Source organism: Emiliania huxleyi (assembly GCF_000372725.1).
Source record: "Emiliania huxleyi CCMP1516 unplaced genomic scaffold EMIHUscaffold_28, whole genome shotgun sequence".
In the NCBI taxonomy this organism is placed as follows: domain Eukaryota; phylum Haptophyta; order Isochrysidales; family Noelaerhabdaceae; genus Emiliania; species Emiliania huxleyi.
The window spans coordinates 13189-30139 of record NW_005199926.1 but is presented as its reverse complement, the minus strand read 5'-3'; the positions used below and the strand labels follow the sequence as shown (position 1 = coordinate 30139).

General features: G+C 63.1%; 8 protein-coding genes across 8 annotated transcripts in view; 3 read left to right on the top strand and 5 right to left on the bottom strand.

Annotated features, from left to right (window-relative positions):
* Nucleotides 1-59: 59 nt before the first annotated feature.
* EMIHUDRAFT_354510 (hypothetical protein) lies at nt 60-519 on the bottom strand. Its single transcript, XM_005776264.1, has one exon. It carries the CDS (start codon nt 472-474, stop codon nt 136-138), a length of 339 nt encoding a protein of 112 aa, XP_005776321.1. The 5' UTR covers nt 475-519; the 3' UTR covers nt 60-135.
* A 5715-nt stretch (nt 520-6234) lies between these two features.
* On the top strand, nt 6235-6937 carry EMIHUDRAFT_206859 (hypothetical protein; the record flags this gene model as incomplete). The annotated part of the gene is made up of 2 exons (XM_005776263.1): nt 6235-6753; nt 6827-6937. 2 exons carry the CDS (start codon nt 6235-6237, stop codon nt 6935-6937), a joined length of 630 nt encoding a protein of 209 aa, XP_005776320.1.
* Nucleotides 6938-7247: 310 nt separating this feature from the next.
* EMIHUDRAFT_206858 (hypothetical protein) lies at nt 7248-9482 on the top strand (the record flags this gene model as incomplete). Its single annotated transcript, XM_005776262.1, has 1 exon — nt 7248-9482. One exon carries the CDS (start codon nt 7248-7250, stop codon nt 9480-9482), a length of 2235 nt encoding a protein of 744 aa, XP_005776319.1.
* Nucleotides 9483-9745: 263 nt separating this feature from the next.
* Nucleotides 9746-10702, bottom strand: EMIHUDRAFT_206857 (hypothetical protein; the record flags this gene model as incomplete). The annotated part of the gene is made up of 1 exon (XM_005776261.1): nt 9746-10702. One exon carries the CDS (start codon nt 10700-10702, stop codon nt 9746-9748), a length of 957 nt encoding a protein of 318 aa, XP_005776318.1.
* A 427-nt stretch (nt 10703-11129) lies between these two features.
* EMIHUDRAFT_206856 (hypothetical protein) lies at nt 11130-11945 on the bottom strand (the record flags this gene model as incomplete). Its single annotated transcript, XM_005776260.1, has 1 exon — nt 11130-11945. One exon carries the CDS (start codon nt 11943-11945, stop codon nt 11130-11132), a length of 816 nt encoding a protein of 271 aa, XP_005776317.1.
* A 518-nt stretch (nt 11946-12463) lies between these two features.
* EMIHUDRAFT_206855 (hypothetical protein) lies at nt 12464-13357 on the bottom strand (the record flags this gene model as incomplete). The annotated part of the gene is made up of 1 exon (XM_005776259.1): nt 12464-13357. The coding sequence occupies one exon, from the start codon at nt 13355-13357 to the stop codon at nt 12464-12466; it is 894 nt and encodes a 297-aa protein (XP_005776316.1).
* A 194-nt stretch (nt 13358-13551) lies between these two features.
* On the bottom strand, nt 13552-14797 carry EMIHUDRAFT_435466 (hypothetical protein). Its single transcript, XM_005776258.1, has 4 exons — nt 14478-14797; nt 14102-14404; nt 13941-13990; nt 13552-13837 (listed from the first exon to the last, which is right to left on the bottom strand). The coding sequence occupies exons 1-4, from the start codon at nt 14742-14744 to the stop codon at nt 13774-13776; spliced, it is 684 nt and encodes a 227-aa protein (XP_005776315.1). The 5' UTR covers nt 14745-14797; the 3' UTR covers nt 13552-13773.
* Nucleotides 14798-16325: 1528 nt separating this feature from the next.
* Nucleotides 16326-16951, top strand: part of EMIHUDRAFT_206853 (hypothetical protein) — a gene marked incomplete at both ends in the record, with an annotated part of 2620 nt that continues 1994 nt past the window's right edge. The window contains 2 exons of the mRNA XM_005776257.1: nt 16326-16750; nt 16912-16944. Of these exons, the coding sequence (XP_005776314.1) occupies nt 16326-16750; nt 16912-16944 (458 nt within the window). The remainder of the gene's footprint in view (nt 16751-16911; nt 16945-16951) is intronic.

Genomic DNA, 16951 nt, shown 5'->3' with positions numbered 1-16951 from the left:
GTGGGAAGGGGGTTGTCGTGGCTGTGGGCATGCATTGGCATGCCCACTGCCCACTCACTGGAGGCGGACCCGTCTTTAATTTTGAACAGGGGACAGAGAGACACGTGAAACACACTTATGCGGGCCGGTCTCGCCTTATATTCTGCGGATCAGCGGGCCAGCCTTGGCCTCGGCCTTCGGAGCTTCGGTAGGCGCCGGACCTCCAACATGAGACGTTGGGTTCCTGCGCCTGCTGCCGTGCCTCACGTCGATCCCCCGTCCAGCCGTGCTGGAGTGAAAGCGCGGCCGCAGCTCGAGCGGTTTGGTTGCAAGTGGCAGGGATGGCGATGGCGCGCCTGGAGCTGCAGAGGATTGTCCGTGGCCACGTGCGGCGGCGGCCGCCAAGGCGCCGACAAACAGTAGCAGCCCAATCAGTAGCAGCACGACGCACGCAGCCACCGAAGCCGGGCGCTGGAACAGCGGCGGGCCTTTCATCGAGGCCAAGCGCGCGGCCAACTGAGAGCTGTTGCGTGACTCAAAGCGAGAGCGAGACGCGTGCATGCCGCGCGCCTCCGCTGCGCGCGAATCCTCGGCGGCTTGGGCGTTGCTCAGCATTTGTAATGGCGGTCGAGCACCAAGCACAAGCAAGCGTCGCCGGACAACTCGGCTGCGCTGTGAACAAAGAATTCATGACACAAATTCTGGGGTGTGTGTGTGTCCTAAAATCCCTGTGTGGTGGCGGCGTACCGTCCTCCCATCCCTCCCTTGGGTTGCCTGTTTTCTTTCTTTCTTTGTGTGTGTCTGCACGGTACGCGGGTCCGGCACTGATGCCGTGAACAGCTGAGGCACGAGCGTTTCCTCGCTCGCGCCCTTGGGGGGGGACAACTCCCCGCGCGCGGCCTTGTGCCACTGGCCGCCGACGGGTTTGGGGTCCGATGACATGGCGTCTCTTCACACTCGATCCGCCTGTCTGTTCACACCTTCTTTCTGCCCACTTCACAATGTGGCAGGGGTTCGTTAGCCCAGAAAAGAAGTTTAATAAAATACGCACACAAAAATGTTTTTACACCTCCACGACGCCAGTCCGCTTGTGGCATCACTCCGACACACGATTTTTCACTCCCCACAGCCGCCAACCCAGGATTGGCCGCTCGAACCGAAGACCGCCGCTCGACATATGATCGGCGGCTCACTTCGATGTCAGCCGCTCGACCTATGGTCGGCGGACCTGGGTTCGAATCTGAGGACCTGGGTTCGAATCGCCGTTGGCGGTTCATAGGGTAGATAAAAATCTTCTGGAGCGTTCCCAGACGTTATTCACAGGCGCGTGGGATGCGTCGGCGGTGTGCATGGACATTCTTGCCCTGAGAACGAGCAGATCACCCCCTCAGTGACTAGCCGATGCGCATCGCATCCTAGTCGCTGGACCCACACAGCTCGTCCCTAACCTGCATGGGGTCGTCACGCTCTTACGGCACGGTGACGCAACCTCCGTCTGCTCACCACCTCTGTAGTGGGTGGGCGTCGTAGCCTTCTGTGGTGTCACGCCACAACAAAGGCGCGGAGAGGGTGAAAGACAGCCGCGGCCAGCGGCTTCGTGAAGAGGTCAGCTATCTGCCCTTGCGTTCGGATGTGGATGAGCTTGACACGCTTCGCGTCTTTCACCTGCTCGCGTAGGAAGGCGATCTGCGTTGCAACGTGTCGCATACGCTTCGAGGAGGTGTTGCCCTCGCTAAGGAGCACGGCCGCCCTATTGTCGCAGAAGAGCGGCATTGTGCATCCGAGGTCCGACTTGTTGCCCTTGTAGTCGGGTAGGTCCTCGGCCATGAACTTGATGGTGTCCGAGACCGCGATGGCCGCTTGTGTGGCCTTGGTCGCAATGGCGTACTCGCCTTCGGACGATGAGGTGGGCGTGGACTTAAGGCGCCCAGCGTGTGCAGAGACAGGCCCATTGCACACAAAAATCACGTATCCCGCCTGAGGCTTTTCCCCGCCATGAGAGGTGTCCGAGAAGATGATCGGCACGAACCTGTCGTAGTCGAAGCTGGCTAAGTCGGCATGCTCTACGATGTGATCGGCGAGGTTGCCATCCGCCTCGCGGCGATAGGTGATCGTCTTGTCCCTTGTCTTGTCCAGGTAAGCGAGGACGCCAAGGGCAATGTTGAAATGGCGCTCCCCGCCCCCCTTTAGGAACTTTGAGAGCGTCGAGTAGGCGTAGCCAATGTCTGGTCGGGAGATGTTGGCCAACCACCCTATCTTGCCAACAATTTCGGCGTATCGTGGGTGCATCATCTCACCCTCTTCGAGGTGGGTGAGATTGGTGATGTCGTCGTTGCACGGTACGGCGCGCTTACTGGGGCGGGGGTCGTCGCCCAGGAACTCCTTGACGGTATCTTGAATGAAGAGCTTTTGGTGAAAGCTAACGGTGCCTTGCTCTAGGTCCTGCTCGACGGCAGAACCGAACACCCAGGTGAGTGGGCCATTGTCGCGCAATGTGAATCGCTCTTGGAGCATGCTCACAAACGCATCGCGAAAGTCTTGGTTGGAGCAGGCGATCACGATGTCGTCAACGTACACGACGAAGAGCAGGGTGTTGCCGCCTTTGGAGTACCGCCACAGGCACGGGTCAACGACGCACTGGACGGCGTTGATGGAGAGTAGGAACGATCGGAGCGTCTCTTCCCAGAGTGCTCCGCTCTGCTTCAGACCGTAGATGGCCTTGACCAATCGTAGTCCACGCTCGGGACGCCCCCTCTTGCGCGTGTGATCACCAGTGTATTTGAAGGTGTAGTCGAATCCGTCACCCTCAAAGTGCCATCCGGCAGGAAAGCGCATGTAGATCTGGACGCCCCCTTCGATGTAGCCGTTGAGGTAAGCCGTCTTGATGTCAAGACTCGTAAGGGCGAGGTCGTTGCCTGCGGCTATCGCCATAAGTAGCCGCAGCGTCTCATATCGAACCGTGTTGCTGAACGTGTTGAAGTAATGTTCGCCCAGCCGCTGCATGAAGCCTCGAGCGCAGACGCGCGTCTTCCAGCGGTCTGGGCGGCCGTTCTCATCACGTTTGACATCTCGCACAACTGTTGGGTCGATGACATGGACGCCGGCGGGGATGTCCTCTACGGAGAACGTCTTATTTTGTTGGAGTGCCGTTAGCTCCTCAGTGTATGACGGCATCCATTTCTCTTTGTCAGGGCCCGTTAGGGCAGACTTGCAGCTTGGGGGGATGCCGACCGTGTATGTGATGTCGGGGTCATCGCCTCGTAACATCTTCTGCTTGGTGATGAACTGCTCGATCGCTTCCTCGTCACCGTCTTCGAGAGCCTCACTGAGCTCCTCGAAGTCTGTCCTGTGCATGCGCATTGTATGCGTCATGTTCGCAGTCACGAGCTGCGCGCCGTCCACCCCCTCAGCCGAGGCTTGGGGTGTAGGCTGCTGGCTGTCATGGCGCCCAGCGACGCTCGCCCAAGTCACGTCAGTACCTTTGGGCCCTCCGGGCACAGCGGTCACCCTGGGCGGTGGGACCGGAGTTGCCCAGGTGACATCGTCCCCGGAGGCGCCACCCCCTGGAACAGCTGTCACCCAGGTTGGTGGAAGTGTCGGGTTAGACGACGGGCTGTTGACGGGGCCACCCTTGATGGCGTTGTCGCGAGCGCGCTTGGATATCTTCTTGAGCTGCTTGCTTTTGCCGCCGACTAGCACCCCCTCTGTGGGAAGGCCCCGCGAGGGTGCAGTGGTGCTCCCAGCGTCGGCTCCATCAGCGCTCGCGTCGATTATCGATTGCGCTGTGCCAAAGACAGCGTCGTCGGCGTTCGGGATGGTCGTGTCGTACGCCGTCCAGTATGTTTCTGGGTACATCCTCTCGGCGACGCGTATTTGCACGCTTCTACCCGTCTTGGGCGAGGTGACATCGAGCACGTCACCAGGCTTTGCTTTGGCAGGGACTCGGAAGAGTATCACGTCCTTTGCCTGGGGGCGTTCACTCCCCGCGACGATCGGAGGCGCTAGTGATGGCCCTCTGTCGACGCGTCCCTTAGGTGTGAACGACTCGTCTACCCGGATGTTCCGGGTGATCTTGTACTTGCCTTTTGTTAAGTCGTTGGGCGATTCGCTGTCGGGGATGTAAATGACCATTCCACGCGAGTATCGCGCTGGCCCGATGCACCATCCCTCTGTTGCGATTGACTCGAGCTTGGCACGTCCTTGGATAGGCTCGTTGAGTACCCAGGCCCGGCATCCAAACACACGCAGGAAGCGCACGTTTGGCTTGCGCCCTTTTAGACGTTCATAAGGGGTGGTCCAGGCCACATCGCTTGGGTCGGGGCTCGCGCCTTTAATTTTGGATCCGGCTCGGATCGTGCGTCGAGGCGTGATGTTGAGTCGTAGCGCTGCTTGCGTGAGCGCCATCGCCCAGTGGCAGGTAGGGAGTCCGCACTCAAGCAGCATCGCCCTCGCCACCGAACAGAGCCGCCACATCGCCTGTTCGGCGATGGCGTTTTGGTTCGGCGAGTAGGGAGAGCTGGTGGTGTGTTTAATCTCATTCGTGGTGAGGTATTCGGCCAGCGACTTGCTCATGAACTCCCCTCCATTATCAGTGTGTAGTTGGCGACGCTGGCTGATGAAGTACTCCGACATGTCTTGCTCGAATCGGGCGTACTGGGCTTCGAGTTCACCCTTTTCTCGCATCGGATATACCATGATGTAGCGCGAGAAGTCGTCGACAAAAACAGCGAGGTACCGATACCCCCCATCTAGACTCGCGGGGAGCGGTCCGAGTAGGTCCGAGTGGACAAGCTCGCCGGGGGCGCGCGACTTCTCAAAACGGGGCGCCTTCTTTGTCTCGGGCGCCCTTCGCATTCGGGATTGTATGCATATGCTACACGAATCCCGATGGCGTTTGGCTTGTTGCGGGGTGAGCTTAAATTCACACCCCGTCGTGACATGTGGCAACATCATCATGGTCGACGCGGGCATATGCCCGTAGCGTCGATGCCACAGGTCGGCTGCATAGGGTAGCGTTGTAGGCGCAGTGGATAGCATTGGCATGACCGGCTGTGACACCGGTACGGATCGTGGGTCGCGCACTGGTCGGATCTTGACCTTCGAGATGTCTCTCGACGTGTCCAGGGTGACTCTTGCATTGTCTATGTGCAGCGTGTCGACTGGCACACCCCCTTGATTGGTTGTGGATATCGTCGATCCGAAGAGCCAGGCGTCCTCGAGCAGTTGCAAGACAACCTCTTTAGAGACGACGTCGCTCGCGCGGGTCTCCCTCTTGACGTTAGACACGAGCATCAAGAGGCAGCGCGAGAGGTGGTCGTAGAGCTCCGACCGGCAGGTGCTGAAGCAGCCGCAGTAGCGCTCCTTCAGGTTTGCCGCGCATTCGGCGGGGCAAAAGCACTTGAACTGCCGGTGCGTCGAAAAAATCGCGATGGCCGACATTTTGGCGTCATCTCGAACCTCGGGGCACGCGTGGCACAGGCGCTCGAAGAGGACGCCCGATCCGATCGGGATGTCGGCGAGCTCGTTCAGCCAGGCCGAGTTGTGGCCAAGGAATGGCGACTTGGGGCACTCGGCCTTCTTCTTGGCGTCCCATCCGCCGCTACCAAGCTGCTGCACTTGGGGTGGGACGACGGGGGTAGACCGTGCTGTTGCTGTGAACAGCTGGGGCACGCGCCTTATCTGGCCCGGCCCCTTGGGGACTTGCGGCTCGGATGCGACCTCTAACCGCGGGTCGCAGACCGTGCTCTCGGTGTCCGATGACATGGCGCCTCTTCACGATCAGCACGCCAGTCTGTTCACACCTCTCTTCTGTTCACTTCACGGAGTGACAGGGGTTCGTTACCCAGTTTAAGAAAGGCTTCAAGAAAACACACACACAGAAAAACACCCTCATTTACAAACGACCGGAGCCAGCGCGCTTGTGGCTTCCACTCACAAGCACGCTTTTCCACGTCTCCGTCCCCGCTCTACCTAAGGCTTGCCGCTCGAACCAATGGCGGTGGGGACGGAGGTGTCGCCTCCGTCCCCGCCGTGGAGGCAGCGCCTCTCTCCCCGCTCGACCTATAGCGGTCGGCGGACTCGAGTTCGAGTGGGGACGGCGGCTCATATTGCTAAATATAAAATTCCCCCACCCGGGTGGGGGAACATAAAAATACCTCAGTGTGCTGTGCGGGTGTGAATGCAAGAGCGCTGCGCTGAGAACGAGCAGCCAAGAGTGGAAACGCGTCCTTCCTCTCCCCTCTCTCTCCAACAACTATGTTCAGCCTGCCGTCCTTATCAGCCACCATCAGGTCGCTCAACGCGATGGCGGCTGCGCGGCCGGTAGCCTTTGGCGCCACCAGCGCGGCAGTCAAGACTACGGCAGCCGACGTGCTTGTGCAGACGGCAGTGAAGGGACGGTCGTTGGAGACGCTCGACCTCCGGCGAACGGCGGTCTTCACCCTCTTTGGCGGAGGCTGGATGGGCTTCGGGCAGTACTACCTCTACTGCCGGCTGTTCGAGCGGCTCGTCCCGGGGACGACAGCCCTCGCCTCGGCCGGCAAGGCGGCGCTGGACCAGCTCGTGCATGTGCCGCTCCTCTACTTCCCACTTTTCTACTCTATCGACGCGCTGCTGCAGGGCGCGTGGGCGCGAGGCGTTGCGTGCGGCGTGGAGCACGTCCAGCACCGGCTGAGGACGGAGTTGAAGGAGTCGCTCTATGCCAACTGGAGCCTCTGGCTGCCCGCCTCCTTTGTGGGCTTCCGGCTGGTGCCGCCTCACTGGCGCATCCCGTACGTGAGCGCCGTATCGATGGTCTGGACAACCTGGTGGAGCGTGCTCCAGGGCCGCTTCCGGGCGCGCAATGCAGGAGCGGCCAGCGCTGAGCAGCTATGAGATCATCGTATTTTTGTTGGAGCGAGTATTTATTCCGTGGCGCTTGCAAGTGGCGCAGCGCGCGTGGTGTATCATCACTGCCTAAAACGGGCCGCGTAGTCGTCGTTAAGGAGCGGTTTTTCCTGGAGCCGTACGAATACACTGTTGATCCGACACCATGATGGTTACCTGTGTTATAGCCCCCCGCTACCCAGTTGCACTCGTGCGACGTAGGACGTACCAGCGGGGGGCATTTACTACGTTTACGAAAACAAACTAGTCGCGAGCTGGGTTGCCTCAAAGACCCCTTTTGGAAAACCGTACGTCGCGACAAAAATTCTGACGATGCACGCGCCCCAAAAAGCGGCGGCAAAAAGCGCGTGGCCGCAGCGCGTTCGCCGTTGCAATTCTGAGCAATGGCCGAGGCCGACGCGACGGCTGCAATCGCTGCGCTCAAGGACGCGGGCCTGATCAGGACGAAGAAAGCCGACTGGCGGCTCGTCGCAGCGGCGCAGGCCATGCTCCACGGCGCTCACTCAGATGAGTTCGCCGCGGCCGAGGCGATGGGAAAGCCGATAAAGCAGCGGAGCAAGGTCTCGAACTGGTTGGACAAGCTCCGCGAACTCGAGCGGATGCGCGCGGCGCCGCGCAGCCAGCCCGGGAGCGGCGGATCGGCGGCGGGCAGCAGCTTGCTCGTGCAGCCTGGCTGGGTTGACGAGCACGCACCGGGCGTGCAGCAGCTGAGCGTGTCGGCGCTGGTCGTTTCGCCCGGCAAGCAGCACGCGACGCGCTCGATCAGCGCGGTCGTGACGACGCCGCTCGGCACGAAGCGCCCGGCCAGCGCGACGGTCGACTACACGCTGCCACCCGACGGCGAGCCGGCGAGCGCTGCAAAGCGGCGCGACGACCGGCACCGCAAGCGCGAGGAGCGCAAGATCAGGTCAATGGATTTGAGCGCAGCAGCGCAGGCCCACGCAGAGGCCGAGGCTGGCCGCCAACGCGCGCTGCGCGAGAGCGGTCGTGAGGATCGTGTGCAGCAGCGCGAGGTGAGCTTCGTCCTGGACAGGATTATCCGCCGCCTTGAGCGCCAAGTGCAAGCTGAGGAGCGGGTCCAGCGGCGTGAGCTGTTTGTGTGGAGCTGCCCCGCAGGCTGCGGGCCTCAAGCGGCCGACTGCGGCCGCTTGATATTTCGCCGCCAGTGCATGCCCACAGCTGACAGCATCCGCCGGAAACAGCTGTTCATTTTGCGCAGTGACCTGCTCGACCGTGATTCTGGCCTTCTCGGCCTCGGTGACTTCCGCAGCATCGGCGGGCACTCATTTTTGAAGAAGAAGCAGTGGGAGCTCTTCTGTCAGCAGGAGCAGACCGCGTCCGAGTTTCTCCCGGGCGTAGACGACATCCTCAGCGACTCGGAGGTCGCCGAGATCCAGAGCGACTTCCTCTCGCTGTGGGACGGCAAGGTGCAGTCTCGCTGTGGGCCTCAAATTCACTTTTCCAACTGGCTCAGCCGCTACCTTGAGAACGGCGAGGTGGTGACTGGCAACTACGAGTACCGCGGGCGCACAATCGAGATTGTCTACCCCGACCAGTTTGGAGACCATCTCCCAGTCGGCGCGCCGGCGTGCGCACGGCGGGGCTGCTCCGGCTGCTGCTACTGCAAGGGCGTGCCTTTGCCCGTCATGCTCGAGGTCGACATCTGGTTCCGGCCAGGAGTGGGCTGGCATACAGGGTACGGGCGTACGGATGAGCCGCCCCGCTACTCCATTCGGAGATGGATGAGCTTGGGCGAGCTCAAGCGGCAGCTCGACAAAGTGGTGAGCAGTCAACCCGAGCCGCCGCGCTGCAGGGAGCCTGTGCCTGCCTACTTGCTCAACCGCCGGGAGGACGTGCGCGAGCCACCGAAGCAGCGCGGCGTGGTCTGCTTGCCGGGTCGGCTGCGTAGGCTTCTCTCCCCCTCAGAGGTGGCTGCGTCGCTTGCTGCAGTTGGGGTGCATCTCGTGCTTCTTGAAGGCGACTCACGCGCACTCGAGCCGACGCCGGAGGAGAGTGCGCTCCTCGAAGCTCACCGTGCCATGTGCACAGAGGAGGGCTCGGTGGAGGAGGCGAGAGCGGAGAAGCGTCTGGCGGAGAACGACGAGCGACGTGGATGGGAAATTCAAAGTGAATTTGAGGCCCGGCGAGGCTGCGGGCAGCGGCTGCGCCGGCCCCTCGACCCTCGAGCGAGGCCTCGCCGCGGGGACCTGGTCTACCTTTCGCCTACCTCGACGCAGTCCGAGCCCACCGTCGCCGCCGTCCTCGCCGTCCACAACACCTCCGACCTCATCCCACACCACGTGACTGGCATGGATCTCATGGTCTGGGACCCGGACCGCCTCACCTTCAAACCGAGAGAGCACAGGGAGCACCCGGGGTGCTTGACGCTCTTCCCTCCCTGCTGTGGGAACGGTGCCAACTGCATGCACCTACGCTTCTCTTTTCCAGACTGGCAGTGGCCAGATGGTCGGCCTCTGGATGTCAATCGAGTCCTGAAGCCGATCCCGGCGGCCTTAGTTGCGAAGATGAGGGAGATGTACGGGCGCGCGCGGGCGGGAAAGATCCTCTCAGACTTTAGAGGCATTGTGGGCGAGGCCGCGGACAAGTCGGGAGATTAGATTATTATGTCTAAATCTTGTCACTTGTGTTGAGCCACACTGTAGCGGGGGGCCCCGCCGGAGGCTGGTTACTGATAATAGAACGCGTGTTTTAAAAATTACTCTCGTGGTGAGGCTGTGAAAGCACGCCCAACCTAGCGGATTTGGGATTTGGGTACTTGCCCCCGAAGGCAAGTGCGTCTGTTCACAGCTCACGAGAGTATTTAAAAATGCCACACGACCGCCTACACGCTACACAAATCACAATGACGAATGAGCGTTGACTATGCCGACGGGTCTGCCTCACGCCGCGCCGCCGCTCGCGCGGCACGGATGGCTGCAATCTCCTCTGGGGTCCTCGCCGCCACCGCCGCTCGCTCCTCCGGACTGCGGCGGGGCGAGCGCCTCCGGCGTCCCTTGCGCCCCTTGGCTGCCGCCTTCCGCGCCTCGACCACCCACGCCTCCTCTTCCTCCGGCATCTGCGGGAAGCAGTGTGGCGGGTCGAGCAGTGGTGGCAGCGGCGCGTCCGGAGCGACGCCGAGCGGGAGGCTGGCGGCACGCTTAAACTGTCCGCTTCCTCCGTCACGCCACATCAGGTGAACCGCTGTCTGCCCCGCCGCGCCGCCGCCGAGCGTGAAGCGGACGGGACGCCAGCGCGGCGCGAGAGCTGCGCGCGCCGCCTCCGCTTCGTCGAGCGAGTCAAAGTGCGAGAGGGTCATGTGCGGCACGAAGCCGCCGCCACCGACGCGCTGCTGGTCGTCAAACTCGGGCGCCGCGGCTTGGAGGGCCGCCTGCAGCTCGACCAGGCGGCCGAGCTGCGCCGCGTCCGAAGGCGCTGCCCAGAGCACGCCGCGCCTGCGACCACCAAACGTACCCAGCTGGTCGAGGTCCAGCTCGAACGGCGGCAGCGCTGCCGCCGCGGGAGCCAGGCGGGCCAGCGCCAGAGCCATCTCGTCAGCGGGCGCAAACGGGTAGAGCAGGTTGATGTGCGGCGGCCAGCGGTAGATGCCGCGGTCGCGAAGTTCAAGCCTCGCCTCCTGGATCGGCGGCCAGCACTCCTCTGGAGGCACGAGCGCAACAGTCGCGTGGTGCACTTTCGAGAGTGGCCGGGCTGCCTCGCCGGCAGCCGTCCCGTGGCACATGGCGATCTGGCGCCTCTGCAGACCAGCCACGCGACGAACGAGGAAGAAGAGCAGCATCCCAGACGCGAGCCAGACGCCCGCGTGGTGTTGCGGCGGCATCGGGGGAGCTGAGCGAGGGTGTCGAGCGTGCTAAATGCCGGCGTCCTGTGCCCGCAAGCTGGCCAAGAGACTCGCGCACACAAAAAGAATTCGGGGTCAGGAGCATCCGGCCCGCTGGGTGCGCAACTAACAACAGGGTTCCAACTTTTTCCGGGGTCTGGTATGGTAGGCTAGTCTTGGGCGGTCAGGACCATACCCCCCCCCCCCTTTGGGCCGCCGAGCGTACCATACCATACCCCGGAAAAAGTTGGAACCCAGGCCGACAGCACACAAAAAGAATTCGCGGCTGCTGCCATCGGATGTGAGGTTGCCAACTGCACTCCAAGTGCTCCAAGTCGGCCCGAGCATCCGGCTGAGGCTACCGACGGCGACGCACTCCAAGTGCTCAAGTCTTGCAGCTTCTAAAAACAATTTATATGCACGCCCTCTACCGCGCCGCAACCGTATCCAAAAACCCACCCACCGACGGGCGATCTGCTCGGCGCGGCGAGGTTGCGCCGAGAAAGGCAGCAGCGCTGCCGACGGAAGGCGCGGCTGTCGCGATCGCGGCGCCGTCACCCGCAGGGCGTGCCGTACTGAGGAATGCAGCGACAGAAGGCTTGGCTGGTGCCGTTGCGATGGCGAAGCCGCCGTTAACGGGGCGAACCGAGATGCGGTGACGTCCAGTTGCCGGGTCCTTCCGGATTGCGACTGCCACGCTCGGACTGCTCTGTGCGGCAACCGCGGCAGTACTCGGCGCGCGTGAGCCCATGGCGTCCATGTCTCGCGCTGGAGAGCGAGCTGCGCCGCTGCCAAGCCCCGCTGGCGCCGCCTGGAGCTTCTCCAGCTCGGCCCTGAGACGTGCATTCTCCCGTCTTAGTTGAGGCACATCTTCAGAGCACAAGGCGGCGGCTTGGGCAGAGAGCTTTGTGTTGAGCGACTGGTTGTCGGCCCTCAGCTTTGTGACCTCGTCCCGGGCCTGATTCAGCTGCTTTCGGACGGCGTCGCGCTCCTCCTCCACGCGGACAAACCTCACCCGCAGCGCAGCAAGCTGGCGCGCCGCCTTTTGCCCCGAGAGCGCCGCGTGCTCACATCTTGCCTCGGCGAGCGCAACGCGCTCCAGAAGCACGTTGGACGAACCGCCCGTGTCTTGCAGCTTCATTCTAGACCTCGGTCTGCCGACTACGTCGTTTGCCACTGTTGACGAATCAAAGGCTGACGGTGCCGCCAGCTTGGACGCGGCGCCTCCGCCGCGGGAATCCATGGCCTTGAGAAAGTCCGCTGCTGAATCTCCCCTCGTCTTTGCGAGAAGCTGCTGTTTGCTTGAATCATTCGCCGTGCGCAATGCTGTCGGCACCACCTGCGAGGTCCCTGTCTGCTTTGTGCCAGGACTCGTTGCGCTGAGGAAATCACTCACAGACGGCCTGTTCGAGGCAGCTCGGCCTTCCGGACTGGCAATGCGGACGTCGGGATGCGTCGTAAGGTCGAGTGGGGCGGAGACAGACGCAGCGGCGGGCCGCGGCCGATGGCTTGTTGCCAGCAGGGCATTCATGTCGGACTCAGCACTCACCGCACCGGCAACCACCTCACGAACGTTTTTGTAACGCTCCCAAGATCGCCGCCGGCCGCTGTTGTTTGGCAACCCAAAATCCAAAAAGAAACCACAAAAATGGAATTATTGTGATCCACCTCCCTCGATACACACACGAGACACGTCGATAGCGGACGAAGAAGATCTGTGTCTCTTAGCGGACGAGGTGCCGGCCACTGCGCGGCTCGGGCTCAGCCGGGGCTTTCGCTCTCGAGCTGCAGCCCCTCGGCCAGCGCAGCGAGGCTCTGCGGCCCTCTCGGCGGCCCACAAGCCACGCACTCTCGCGGCGGCGTCCGCGTGGCGGCAGCGAACTGGAAGCCCTCGCCGAGCGAGACGCTGTCTTGCGCCCCGATCGGCATCCCAGAGTCGAGCCTGCTGCAGTCGCTCGCCACCTGCAGGTCGCTCATTCGCGCGACGATCGCGCGGGCCGAGGCGAGAGAGTCGGCGCTGCCGCGCGCCGCAGCGATCGCCTCGCAGAGCTGGGCGCGCTGCTTGCAGCTGTGCTTGTGGCCGCCCTTCCAGTCGGCGAGCTGGTGCTCCTTTCCGCAGTAGGCCACCGTGCCGCACCGGGCGCACGCCTTGAGGTCGCCGCCCGCTCCGCAGACGGCGCACGCAGCGGTGCCGGCCTTGCCGCGCTCCGCGGGCGGCTCGCAGGCCTCGGCCCGCATCGCATGCAGGTCGCTCATGAAGACGGAGGCGACGGCCATGTTGTAGGCGCTCGGCGCGGGCTCGCCGAGTGACGGCAGCGCTCCGCACGCGACGAGGCAAAAGATGCCACGCCGGCCCGCCCGCTCGGTGACCGCCGACTTGGTGGCCGTGCTGATTTTCGCGACGTACTCGGAAGGGAAGCCGAATGGCGGCCCGGTGAGCAGGCGGCGGATGTTTCTGAGGTCGCCAACTTCGACGATTTTGGCCTTTGCGAGCACCGTCTCCGGGCTAAGGCCAGCCGCTTCGGCAGCATGCTCTGTCCGCAGGTCGAGCACGAGCGCAGCCAGTGTGGCATCGGCGCCGCCGGCCGAAGACTCGACCTGATCGAGGTGCTCCAACACCCACTCGACTGCAGCCTGCTGGGCTGGGGGTGGCATGGACATGATGCGCTTGAGCGGCGCGCAACGACGGGACGCGGTAAATAAATAAATAAATAAAAACGGTCGACTCTGAGACGAGATGGGATTTAGGGACATGTGTCCCCGCCCTGCACGATCTTGGTGTGAGGGATCTTCAATCGGGACGCGGTGTGGCAGCAGGGAAAAGAATTTTAGCGTCACCGGGGCTCTACAGCAGACGGGCACGGACTAGCACCACGCACCACGGGCACAGCAGGAAAAGAAAAGAACATGTTTAACGCACACCACACCATGCACATACATCATGCGTCGTGGGCGGTGCGGGAGGTTGGACGCGTTTCGCCGCCCAGCCGGCCAAGCATGTGCCCGCTAAAGCTACCCCACCACAGAGTCCCAAAGTCAACCCTTCCCACGTCCATGCGTCCGACTCGAGCTCACGCCAGCGCCGCCTTGACGTTGCCGATCACCTTGGTCGCGTTGGCGTGCACGACGTCCCACCTGCAGTACAAAAACAGCTGCAGACGGGAGGCGGCGGGCGACGGGGTGCAGAGGAGGAGGAGTGCAGGCGGGAGTGAGGCTCTTCTAGGGGGGCGGCGAGCACTTGTTGCCGGCGATGACGTCAGGCGGGAAGAGCGGCGCGACGAGGCCAATCTGCGGAGCGGAGAGAGAGAGGGAGAGGGAGAGGGTTGGCTGCCTCTCGCGCCGGGCCCTGCGGTGCTCCGGGAGGGGGAGGGCTGTGGCGCGGGCGGGTGGACGGCGTGCCGAGCATCCGAGCTGCACAAAGTCGCCCGCGTTGTCGAGGTCGACTCCAGAGGTCGGGTTGAGCTGCAGCATCGGCAGGGCACCCTTGACTGCCTTGACCCAGGCGGCGCCGCCAGCGACGCCGGGGAAGATCTTCTGCACCGGCGCGCCCGCCTTGTACGCCGCGTACGCCTCGGACGGCGTCTGCGTCCCCGGGATGATGACGACGTTGTGCGTGCGGCACCACGTCACGACCTCGGGGACGAGCACGGGCGCGACGATGAACTCGGCGCCGGCGTCGAGGGCCAGCTTGCAGTCCTCGATCTGTGCGGACGGGCGTCCGGTGTGTCAGCCGCCCGCCCCACCGTGAGCTCACACCCGAGAGCAAGGCGCGCACATCCATGATCGTGCCGCAGCCGACCATCACGTTGCCCGTCTTGAGCCCATCGTACTTTGCGCGGTACTCCGCGACACGGTCGAGGCAGCCAGGCGTGGTCAGCGTAAACTCGACGATCTGGAAGCCACCGTCGATCGCGGCGTCCATCGCCGGAGCACACTTCTCCGCAGTCGGCGTCCGAAGCACAGCGCAGGCGCGGTCCTTCTTGAAGCGGTCCAGCACTGCCTGGAACGACTCTGGCGTCCGCATGTACTTGTCGCCGGCCATCGTGTGGCCGGCCCGCCGGAGCGGGGCGGTCGAGAGGCGAGCCGAGAGGCGAGTAAGCATGGGCCCCGAGGAGGTGCGACGACGAGCTTCGACGACGAGTTGGCAATGAAAGGTGGCGGTTGTTTTTTTGTGAGCTCTCGAGGTTCTCGAGGTGGATATCCTTTGGCCGCGTTGGGTAGCGAGGATTGGTGTAACCCGAGCCACGGAGGCGTGTTTTCTGGCGGCCGACCGTCAGTGCACGGAGTTGCCACTTCTCCGACTGCCCCGGCTAGTTCCCGAGGTCGTCGGGTGTGACCCCTTCGTCCCCCGAGACCTAGCGCGGGTGGGTTGGAGGGGGCTCGCCCCGTTCCTCCCCATCGGGCCGCGTGAGCGGCCTCGCCTCGCAGATTCGTTTCTCGCGCCTGGGTCAGGCGCGCGGGGCATCCCCCGGGTCGCTCGACCAGCGATCCGAAGAGTGGCCGCTATGCAAGGGAAAGAGCGGGGCCCACGGGGTACGCCTCCGTCCGGCCCCCTCCGAGGGGGGAAGGGAATTGTGGGGTCCCCACGGGCGCCTCAGTTCGGCCCTCCCGAGGGGGGGGAGGGGAGCAAGGGGGTGGGGGGATCGGGGCGGGGGGGGAGGGGTCTCGGTTTCATGGGTCTAATGCTTGCCTTTCGGGGAGGGGCCTCGCGCCAAGCGCAATTGAATGCTGCCTGACCTCTTCCCCTCCTCCCTCGAGGCAGCGAGTAGGCAGCGAGATGGGAAATCGAGCGCCTGTGCATGTTAGTTGCTGCTGGAAAAGGGTATGGGCGGGCGGGCGGGCGTGAGGATGGGCGGGCGGGCGGGCGGGCGGGCAGGCTGGCGGGGCAGTGGGAATTCGTATCTTGCGGTAGCGCGCGGCGCAGCAGCCGCAGCAGCAGCAGAAGAAGCAGCCGCAGCAGCGCAGCAGCAGCAGCAGCAGCAGTAGCTGCTGCAGCGGTCGAGCGCAACTGCCGCCGGAGCCGCGTATCCTGCGGTGTCTAGTCTTTCAGTCTATCTAGGCGGCCGCGAGGTTAATATACCGAATAATGGTGTCAAAACACCGGGGGGTGGTCGGCGCACAGGCACCTGAGGGGCTTCTTCGAGCACGCCTTCGGCTCGATGTCCGCCCCTCCACAACACAACACGCTCTCTCTCCCGCACCCGAGCTCGATACTGGACGCCCCACAAGACGTCGCATCCTCTCTGCCTCACATGTTGTCCCGCCGGTCATGGCTCATTCTGGCTCGGCTCCCTCCCTTTTTCCCTCTCTTGGTCTTGACTCTTGTGAGCAGCCGTGCTGTTTTGTTTTGGGGTTGGTTGTTGGGGGGGTCGAACCATACTCCCCGGGCGCGGCGCGAGACGCCGAGGACCGTTCGTTGTACAACTTTCGCGCCTGGCCTACGCGGAACTCCGGCGCGACTTCGCGCGTTTTCTTCCTTTCAGAGGCCTTCCGCATTTTGCAGTCGGCGTCGTCGGCGCACCCGCTCCCTCGCCGACGCGCAGCCGAGCGCTCCCCAAGGGCAGCACACACGTGTGGTGCCGGCACGCTGCGGTCGCCGACCAGAACAGAGTCGCACATGTACATGGCGGACGAGGTACTCGGGTACAAGATGGCGGATGGCATGTCCGCCGCGATCAAGTCTTTCCAGCTTCGAGGCTCGTCGGGCGACGCGATGGTCATCCGCATCGTCCACTCTTCGGACGAGCTCCAGATCGAAGAGAGCTGCAAGGGCCTCTCCTCGATCGAGGATCTCGCAGAGAAGATCGAGGATGCGATCGAGCCGCGCTACCTGCTATTCATTCACAAGCAGAGCCACACGGATGGGCGGGTCTCGTACCCGATCGCTTTCGTTGTCTTTATGCCGCCGAACGTGCCAGCGTCGCTCAAGATGATGTACACGCGACTGGTCCCTGCCCTCGTCGAGAAGTTTCGCGTGGCGAAGCAGTTCTCACTCTCGGACCCCGAGGACCTCACGACCGAGTGGCTGGAGGAGAAGCTCGCCGGCAGGTGACGCGGCTTGCGGCCTCCCCCGCCAATCGCCGCCGGCAGTGCGGATTCTTAGACCCATGCTATCACCGGCGTCGCAAGAGAGGAATCCAATAAGATCGGGGCGGCGGCCCCGTAAGCCCTTATATCGACTTATACCGGTTGTGAGCCTCCTCACACAGAAGCACAACTTCGGGTCCGAAAATCGCACGTGAGTACAGT

What these genes read in the sequence shown, in the direction of transcription:
- EMIHUDRAFT_354510 (XM_005776264.1), bottom strand. Translation starts at nt 474, where the DNA reads ATGAAAGGCCCGCCGCTGTTCCAGCGCCCGGCTTCGGTGGCTGCGTGC.
- EMIHUDRAFT_435466 (XM_005776258.1), bottom strand. Translation starts at nt 14,744, where the DNA reads ATGGCCGGCGACAAGTACATGCGGACGCCAGAGTCGTTCCAGGCAGTG. An exon ending in GCTGCGGCACGATCATGGAT is followed by an intron (nt 14,405 to 14,477) that starts GTGCGCGCCTTG and finishes CCGTCCGCACAG; the next exon opens with ATCGAGGACTGCAAGCTGGC. An exon ending in GACGTCATCGCCGGCAACAA is followed by an intron (nt 13,838 to 13,940) that starts GTGCTCGCCGCC and finishes TTTGTACTGCAG; the next exon opens with GTGGGACGTCGTGCACGCCA.